The sequence below is a fragment of the Asparagus officinalis genome, chromosome 7 (genome assembly GCF_001876935.1).
Source record: "Asparagus officinalis chromosome 7, Aspof.V1, whole genome shotgun sequence".
Taxonomy (NCBI): Eukaryota; Viridiplantae; Streptophyta; class Magnoliopsida; order Asparagales; family Asparagaceae; genus Asparagus; species Asparagus officinalis.
Genome location: NC_033800.1, coordinates 44,628,821 through 44,639,132, shown reverse-complemented (window position 1 = coordinate 44,639,132; position 10,312 = coordinate 44,628,821). Strand labels below are relative to the sequence as shown.

The window sequence follows — 10,312 nt, the reverse complement described above, 5'->3', positions numbered from 1 at the left end:
TATTTCAAATTTCAAAGTAGAAGCACAGATAAGGCCTAGGTCATACAACTATAGCTCCATAATTCAAAATGCTCAACATAAGGCACATCCAACTATGAAAAACCTCAATTAGAAGAAAATATTACACAATCAAACAAATATTCATAATTTACAAAAAACCTCTAATATTCATAATTTACAAAAAAAAATTATGAGAATTTCTAACCTATAGACACTAAAATGAATATACAAATTACTAGCAACCCCTGGAGAATAAAAAATTTACAAAAAGATATCATACTCCCTTTAAAAGTATTGATTTAGGAAAAACTTTTCATGGTCAATATTACCCATAACTTTTTTAAAAAGAACATAACTAATTAAAAATCTATTTGATTTAAAATTTACAAAAAAAATAAACTTAAAGTTTAGTACATTGCAAATTACCCCTCCAAAGTTTGAAATTTTTCAATGATTTTTTATAGTTCCTTGATTTTAATGTAATTTTTTATAGTTTTTTGTATTTGTTAATTATAAAAGTTTAGGGTGTTTGTTTTTACAATTTTAAAAACTTTTGAGGATATTTCTTTTGTAGTTTTCTAAATTTTCATTGTGTTTTACTGTAATGCATAGATACATTAATTAATGATAATATTAAAGAGTAAGTCATTCTTAAGATGTATTAGGCTATAGTTAAGTGTGCAAATCACTATTCCTAAGTAGTATAGTTTATACATGTAAAAATTTGCAAATAATCTATATAGTGGTTAAAAGGTTTTTGACTTTAATGTACTATTTTTTATAAATTATATTTAATGTGAACACAATATATAATTTTAACTGTGTCATTATAATTTTAATATGTTTAATCGATTGACTATATAAATATGAGTAAAATCGAGTAAAATCACAACTAAAAGTTAATGTGAATATGAGTCAAACCACAACTAAAAGTTTAATGAACATATTGCAAGTAAATTCATATGCAAAATTCTTTTACGAATTGAATGATCACCCATCTTTTAAAGACTTCAAGATACTAATAAACAAAGATATTGTACTAGATCAATGTGTTTATAACTCACAAATAGTAGATCACGCAGCGACAGTCTGGGTTGAAGGAAACAATGACAATATTTTATTTGAAAGAGAGATTATTGTGTTGATAATCAATCTTGCAAAAAACTTTATTTTCTATTTTATTTTAATCTATTTTTATCAATTTAAATAACCATGATATTCAACCACGTGTATTGCACGTGCAATCTAACTAATAATCTGGGTTGATACTAGTATAAAAATAAAATAAAAGATAAACCTCAACCTCAACCTTTAATCTGGTATAAAATAAAATAAGCAATAGTTTGTTGGAAACAAGGGAACAGATCTTTAATCTGGTTTGATACTAGTATAAAAATAAAATAGGGTGGTTTTGATTTGGGATTTCGAATAGAAACTTTTAGTTTTTCTGTGTACGTCTTAACAATGAGATAACCTTTCATTTTATAGAGGCTTATCAGTATCCACATTCACCCTAAATCGTATCGGCCTCCATGATTTACTCTACTCAACCATGAATCCCTCTTCTATAGAAATTAACAAAGTTATGCTAACAACCCAATAATATCTAAGGAACATTTCTTGATTGGTTTGGTCAATAATTGACTCAGTCAAGTTAACATCAATCAAATGGCTCGTAACGAATCCTTACCATCAAGTTTGAAAATTATGAAGGCAAGGAATCCAAGCAAAGATCAATAATTTTTCCAACAACCACCGTAGACTTAATGACTTATAGAGGTGAACTGCACAAGTAGTTGATATTCATCTCAATTTCTCCTGCAAACCGCAACTTAATGTGGGGGCGGAGTGGGGCTTATCATAATGATTAGGAGTGTGGATATAAGTTCCCCATTTCTTGAGTAGTGTAGGAGAACTAAGGAGTTCTCTGCTCTGCAACTCTCTGCAATTAAAGTCTACATCTACTACGATAAAGCAAAAGCGAAGAGCTCGCTACTCATAAAAACATGGTGGTGGTCGGAGACGTGATTGTGAGCAAGATCATCAAGAAGTTGGTGGAGATCGGGTTCGAGTATGCAGCAGACCGGTATTTTGCTCGGGATACTCGGATGAAAGATGAGCTTGAAAGGCTCAATGATGCTCTTCCTCGTATCCTAGCTGTCGTGGAGAAGGCTGAGAGCGGGCAGCAAGAAGTTACTGGAGCACTCAAGAAATGGCTGTGGCAACTAAAAGATGCTGTTTACGAGGCTGACAACGTACTTGATGAGCTTGATTACCTTAAGCTACAGAAACAAGTTAAGGAGAAAGCCTCAGGCAGCAAAGAACATGGTCATAGTGGTTAGCAATCAGATGCTCAAAAATAATTGATTGTTTTTTGAATTTAATCAATAAAAGAAAATTAACTTCCCTACCAATTTCGCACGCAGGCTGGGGTAAAATGCGTGGTTTTCTCTCCGGCTCTAAACGGAAAGTTAAAAAAGCTAGTAAAAGAGTCTTCAAATCTGATCCCATCCTTGAGAAAATGAGGGGGGCTGTGAAAAGGCTAGATGAAGTCGCAGCGGGCGTGGGAAATTTCATCTCTACGCTACAACTGCATCAACAACATCATAGTCAGAGCCCGGTTCCTACTCGTAAAACTGGACCAGCTCTAACTGAGAGAAAACTGTGTGGACGAGATAAAGAGAGGGAGGAACTGTTAGAGTGGTTGAGAAAGGATGACAGCAATACAAGTGTATCTCTTTTCTCCATTATTGGCCATGGCGGAGTGGGCAAGACCACCCTCACACAACACGTCTATAATGACGATAGCTTAACTAATTCCTTCGATTGCAAAATCTGGGTGTGTATCTCCACTCCCTTTGTTGTCGAAAAGGTCATGGCAGATATGATAGAATACGCCTCAGAAAGTACACCTAAAGTCAAGGAGCTTGCCGCTCTGCAAGAAGCTCTTAAGAAACTGGTATCGTCCAAAAAATTTCTCCTTGTCTTGGATGACGCATGGAATGATGACAATCGTTCTGAGTGAGATAAATTGTTTGCTCCTTTGACGAGTGGCCAAAAAGGAAGCAAAATCTTGTTAACTACTAGAAGTGTGCCTGTTGCAAAAATGGCTACTTCGGCTTTGGGGGGATCAATAAATAAGCCAATGATATTGAAACCTTTAGATGATGACAACTTCTTATCACTTTTCAACCAATATGCATTTGCTGGTGTAGACTCTTGTGATTATAGGAAGTTGGAATCCATTGGCGAGAAAATAGCAAGAAGGCTTGGGGGCTTACCATTGGCTGCAAAGACGATTGGAGCGCTATTGAATTCTAAGTTGGATGATAGTCATTGGAACAGAATTTTGCAAGCAGACAATATATCCGATCAAGCACAGCAGAGGGATGGTGTGAATGCAGTTTTGATGTTAAGCTACCACCATTTACCAATGCACTTAAGACCCTGTTTTTCTTATTGCAGCATCTTTCCTCAAGGTTATAGGTTCGAGAAAGATGATCTAGTCTTCATGTGGATGGCTCTTGGCCTCATTCAAAAATCTTCCCAATATCCAAACGAGACACTGGAGGACACTGGAAGGGGCTACTTTGATGATTTAGTGAAACTATCATTTCTCGAACAAGGTTACTTCGCAGATGGAACCTACAACATGCATGATCTTTTGCATGAAGTGGCACGTAAAGTGTCTCATGGTGATTGCTTTAGATTTGTTGGAGACATGTCAATTGACCAGATCCCGAATACGGTACGTCATCTGCATTTTGAAACCAACAAACTTGACCTTCTTAAAGATGTGGGCAAACGGAAGAATCTCCGCACGCTTGTGTTAGCCTTCAGAGGATATGTTAATGAGCATGCTAAGGCTTTTGAAGAAGCGTTTAAGTCACTGGAAAGCATTCGGGTGCTGCGCCTAAATGTTGACGACATGAACGTATTGCCAGATGCGTTTAAGTCACTGGAAAGCATTCGGGTGCTGCGCCTAAATGTTGACGACATGAACGTATTGCCAGATACAATTGGTAACATGAGGCATATTAGATATTTGTCGATTCGTCATGTTATTTTTCAATTACCTAGTTCGTTCTGTAGGCTTTACCACCTTCAGGTCCTTGACTTTAGATTTTTTGAAGCTGTGAGTGTTCTTGGCTTGAATAATCTCATTAGTTTGAGACACCTGATACCATGTGAAGTTTACTATGAAAAAATCGAGGGGTTAGGGACGTTGACTTCACTTCAACGTTTTTCGTTCACTGCTGAAGTTTATAAATTGAGCGAATTGAAGGAGATGGAAGATTTGCGGGAACTGAAGATCCGTGGCCTTGAGAATCACAAACATCACGAGGAAGTCGGTACGATCGAGTTGCATCGTAAAAGGAACCTCCTCAAGTTAGAGCTGGTTTGGTCTGATGATAGGGGTGCGTCGGATGAGTATGAACTGATGCTTGATCGCCTGCAGCCACCTGATAGCCTCAGGGGACTAACAATCGAGGGATACCAAGGCGCCAGGGCTCCATGTTGGATGGAACCGGACCTATTAATAAATCTGGAGTACATGAGCCTTGAATGTGGCAGGGCATGGAAGCACCTTCCTTCTCTCGGGAAGCTCCCGTACCTCATGGATCTGAGATTGTGGGGACTGCCAGCTCTTCAGCAAATCAATTGTGAAGGTGGCTTTCAACAACTGAAGTATTTAGATATCTCTCACTGTGAGCAATGGGAGGAGTGGTGTGGATTAGAGGCAGAGGCGGCACCCTGGTGTCCTCTGCTCAAGGAACTTGTCATCGAGTACTGTCCCAGACTGAAGGCGCTGCCCCCTCTGCCCCTCGGTCTCCAAAAATTGGTGCTGGAAGGCGTGGGGTTGTCTAGACTGAAGGCGCTGCCCCCTCTGCCCCTCGGTCTCCAAAAATTGGTGCTGGAAGGCGTGGGGTTGTCTGACTCCCCAACGCTCTGGGTGGGCAGCAACCGCGGTGGTAGCTCTTCGTCCGCGTGCTCTCCCTCCCTCTCTGAATTGAGAATTAGAAGGTGCGGGAAGCTGACATCCGTGACTGGCTTGTTCCGACATCATCTCACGTCTCTCAGGGAGTTGTGGGTTGAGGATTGCCCTGAGCTGAGGATGTCTCCAAACACAGTTACCCCGGTTGATTGTTTCGCTCTCTCATCACTCGAATCCCTTTGGCTTGGTTACTGTGGTGGATCGGACGGTCTCTCTCCTGCGTTATTAACGCAAAGTTCCCTTGCTTCTCTTTCATTCCTTGGATTAGAAGGAGCTAACCACATAACCGCCTTTCCCTCCGAAGGGGAGTTTACTTCGCTGAGGGAGTTGCACCTGGCAGGGTGTGGTGAGCTGGCATCAATTGAGCGTCTAAAGGCTCTTCCCCACCTTAAAGAGCTAACCATTAGGGAGTGCCCCAAGCTTGTGCAAGCAGCTGCAGCGGCAACTCCAGCATCAATAATCAAGCGGGAAGAGGAGCAGGGGTTCACATCGACTGTTGAAGAACTTGAAATCGATGACCCGTTCCTGCTCCACGTAGAGCCATTGAGAAAACTCACGTCTGTCAGGCGGCTAGAAATAGGAGATGGTAGTCATCTGGAGGCTGCTCTCGCGGAGCCATGGCTGTTGCAGAATTCAACTTCACTGCGAAGTCTCCATCTGTGGCGTAAAGCAAAGATCTTGCCTTCTAGCCTCCAAACTCTCTCTTCCCTCGAGTACTTGACACTTGGTGAAGCTTGTGATCTCCAATCGCTGCCACAACTACCTCTTTCTCTGCGAACGCTGATGATCGGGGGCTGCAACGAGACGCTGAAGGAGCGATGCCGGGAGAATGAAGGTGCTGACTGGCCCAACATCCGACACATCCCTGACATCGATATTGATTAGCGGTTCGGTAAAATCTCTCTTCCTCATCTGATGTTGTATGGCATTTTTATGGATAGCTCTGTAACATCCCTAAGTTCCTATTGGTAATAAGTCTTATGTTATAAATATTAAGTTATGAAAGGACTTCTATGCAAAGAAAGAAAATAATAACTATAGGAATTGTCATGGGGCTTGCTGCAATTAGATATTTGTTAAGGAGATATGAATAAATGAAGGGGTCTCTATTTGTTTAGGGTTTGCGGACTTTTATGATTCTAGGTGTTTGGATTAATTTGTCATAAATGATTGAAAGGATATTTTGAGAATTTTACTATGTTTTTGTATAAATACATATGTCTACATTTACTGTATTTTGTAAGTTGGGCTTAAAGATAAATACCCAAAGATATTTGGGTTTATGGATACATCAAATAGTAAATGGGTTTATAGGTAAAGATGGGTAAACATTTGGGCCTAGAAATAAAAAGCCCTAATATATATCAATCCAAAGATACAACTTATTAAAGAAATAAGAGAATGATAAGTAAACCAAGCAAACATCCATATAACACGATAAAAAAATTACACTTTAAAGCTAATATGCAGGGTTCATTCAGAACAAGTTGCTAAAACAAAAACATCTCCATCAATGCTCTTTATAAATACAACACAAATTTAAGTTATTGAATATTTTATAGAATAACTTAATTTTTTGAGGAAAATCGGGAATATTTAGAAGGGATTTTCATGAACTATTTTAATATGTTATATGGTTATGTGGATGCTTTTATCATATAAAAGTGTACTAGAGTTAGTATTAATCTTTATTTTATGGTTTTTTCTGAAGTTTATCAATGATTAGCAACAAAATTACATTTTTTTAGTTTCATTCTAGCCCACTTTTAATTAATCATATTGGTTTATTGGCTTTAATTATTCATCCTTCTTTTATAGCGCTATTTCTTTAAGAGTTTTTCACTTTTACAACATTATACTTTCTCAAGTCAAGCTTGGTTTCACGTCGATTCAAATAACGTGCAAATTCACACTTTTACAACATTATACTTTCTCAAGTCAAGCTTGGTTTCACGTCGATTCAAATAACGTGCAAATTCAAATTAGCTTTAGATTACATTTATTTCTTTCAAGCTTGGTTTCACGTCGATTCAAATAACGTGCAAATTCAAATTAGCTTTAGATTACATTTATTTCTTGTCAATTCAATTATTAACGTGAAAATTTTAAATTTGGTGTAGCATATTCAAACAAACATTAAATAAAATAAATAACCACAATACTAAAGTTTAAAGACATAAGTAAGCAAAAACAATCAAAGTGGAACCGAGAAACAAATTTTAGTAAGAAAATAAATAAAAAATACTTAATCATAGTATTTAATCACGTGAATTGCACGTGCATAAAACCTAGTATATAATAAAAGTTGTTGAGGTGATTAATATGTGAGTACAGTTCCACATCGGATAATATAAGAAAGAGTAATGAGTTTAAATAAGAGTTTGGATCAATATGTGATAGCTATAGTTTTTGGTTTAAAATTGATTCCTAAATCCTTACTTTAAGGCCCATGGACTCTAAAATGAGCCTGGTTTGATAGCTATGTGTTGAATGCATAGTCTGGTTAGCCCACGAGTGAAGTCGTGCAAAACTTAGTGAATTCCGTGGAAGATTGAAATATCGTTGAATTGAACTATACTCACAAATTAAGGGAGAGTTGTTGAGCTGATTAATATGTGAGTATAGTCCCATATCGGATAAGATAAGAAAGTGTGACGAGTTTAAATAGGAGTTTGAGTCAATATCTAATAGTTATAGCTTTTGGGTTAAAATTGATTCCTAATTTCTGTTTAAGACCCATGGGCTCTAGATTGAGCCTGGTTTTACCCCCAACAAAAGTTATATAAATATTTAATTTATACAAATTATTATGAAAATTAGATGGTAAAAATATCAAATATAGAAATTTTTTTCCTAATTAGGTAAGTCCAAGTAGTCAGAGTAGGAGTGATGAACGAGTAATTGCCTCAATCTCATTTTCACTTTATTCCTTTTTATTTTACCAAATAACTAAAATAATTAAAAGTAGAATAATGTAATAAATAGGGTTGCGATGAAAAAAAAGTAATAAATAGGGTTAATTGCTGATAGAAACCCCGTACTATAAGCCAAATAATGGATAGACCACATGTTCTTCTTCTTCTATTGACCTCCTCATTCTCAACTCCATAAGTAGGGTTGGGCCCGAGCCGGGTCGACCCACGGGCTAACCCGACCCAGCCTGACATGCGTCACGACTGGGCTTGGCTCGTAGTGGGCCTGACCTAACCTGGCCTATTATACATGCGGGTCACGGGCCTGACTGAGTCTAACTCCAGACCCAAGACAAGAGTAATCGCTCCGGCCCACCTTGACCCGGCCCGGCCTAGCCCGACCAGTTCTAGAATTTTAATTATTAGTGTTTAGTATTTAGTTTTTAAAAAAAATATAAATAAAAGTTAATAACTTCTTGTAGATGTAAGTCTTCCTTCGAAGTCCAAACTACATATATTTTTGTGTTTGCAATATTGTTTTTCTGTGTGATATTCGTACTTGTGTAATGAGCGTGTGTATATGTTGTGACTGATGCTTTGAGAAACCAAACCAACGAACGCCGAGAGAAAGACCAAACAAAACACAAACACCAAGGTTTTACGTGGTTCGGCAAATTGCCTACGTCCACGGGGCAAGAAGGGGGTGGGTTTTCACTGATAGAGAAGGAGAGTACAAATTGAGATTACAAATCGCTCAAACGAACCAACTAATCTCACCAACAAATCTCTCAATCTCTCAACCAATAACCCTAACAAATAGCTCAGAAAGATCTCTCTTTTTCTGTGCTCCAAAACCCCAAAATTCTCCCCACAAAACCCTCAAATCGTATTGGTATTTATACCAAAACAGAAACCCAAACAGACTGCAAATAGGAACTTGAACTTTCCAAAAAACCCGTCATAAGTCGACTTATCAGTCTGCATAAGTCGACTTGGCAGAGCGAAAAACAGCAACTGGAGAAGAGATCATAAGTCGACTTATCAGACCTGATAAGTCGACTTGGCAGAGCAAAAAACCAACAATCCAGAGCAGAACGTAAGTCGACTCATGCACCAACATAAGTCGACTTACCATAAGTCGACTTATGCCTGTGCATGAGTCGACTTATGACCAAAAATCTGCTTTTTCCAATTCTTCTCCACAATTCTCCACCTCGGCGAAGTTTTCCCAAAACTGAGCCGACACCAACCAAACAAATGCCTCACATGCTGAGACCCAAATGAGAGTGTGAACACTCACCCCAAATGTCGATGTCGCTCACCAAATCGGCTGCATCAAAATGACTGCCTACGTATCCTTTGCCCAAGGAATCAAGCCTTCACGTAGTTCACCCAAACGGCCTCCAAAGGCCCTCAATCAAATAGAAAAGTCTGCAACTCTTCTCCAATATCACCAAACGATCTGCAACTGATAGTATTCCCAATGACCCCAAATTGAGACAAATCAAACACCTCCACCTGAGGTAAACCAATGGCCATATCCAAACTATATCTACCAGCTGCAACTGAATCCAAAACCAATCCATCATCTGCATCCAAAACCAAATGATCTCCAACCTGTGTCACCTTAGCTGGAATCCCAAATGACGCAGTATGATCTGGAGTATGTGGAGTAATCTCCACCCAACGTGGAGTAGCATCACTCTCCACCTGCTGCGATATCCAAATGACCTGATCAACACTCTCCACCTGCCGAGAGTCAAAAGTGACATACCTGCTCAGAACAAAATCAGAAGCTCCCAAACGATAATCAACTGAGCCTCCGAACCCCAAACGCGCAATCGGATCCAATCTCACATCCACGATGTGACCAAATGCTGGGTATCCAAATATCCGACGCGACCCAAAATCTGAAGCAGCTCCACCAGATCTAATAACTCCTAAAGCAGCAGTCGGCGACCTATGCATAAGATGACCCAAATATGTCGAAGCCCGCACACCAATGCCAATGCTCGACATCAAACGCCGATCCTCCTCCAGAAAGGAACGACCCATCGAAACTGTCATCTCATCTCGTCGCCCCAAAGTCTCCACACCAATGAAGTGTCTCCTATTGCCGTGAGCTCGGCACCAACGCAAGAAAGGACCCCTACCAAAGCTGAAACAATGAGTTACCTTTCTGCCAATACACTTCTTCCAATTGTTGTTGACTTCTAGGACTTTACACCAACGGGAACTGGTCGCGACCCAATAATGCCTAGAACAATCACCAACTGTGGAAACCAAGATACGATTACCTCCCAATGATGCCTCCTTGGAAGGCCCCCAAATGCCTGACTGAACACCTCCAAAAAGACCCCTCGCTCGATGGATAGAAGTGCCAAACTCCACCACGGTCTCGCTC

The 10,312-nt window shown here is 39.1% G+C and overlaps 1 protein-coding gene across 1 annotated transcript; it reads left to right on the top strand.

Moving 5' to 3' along the window:
• Positions 2,007 to 5,881, top strand: LOC109847062 (putative disease resistance protein RGA3). Its single transcript, XM_020416309.1, has 3 exons — positions 2,007 to 2,337; positions 2,427 to 2,906; positions 3,027 to 5,881. Exons 1-3 carry the CDS (start codon positions 2,007 to 2,009, stop codon positions 5,879 to 5,881), a joined length of 3,666 nt encoding a protein of 1,221 aa, XP_020271898.1.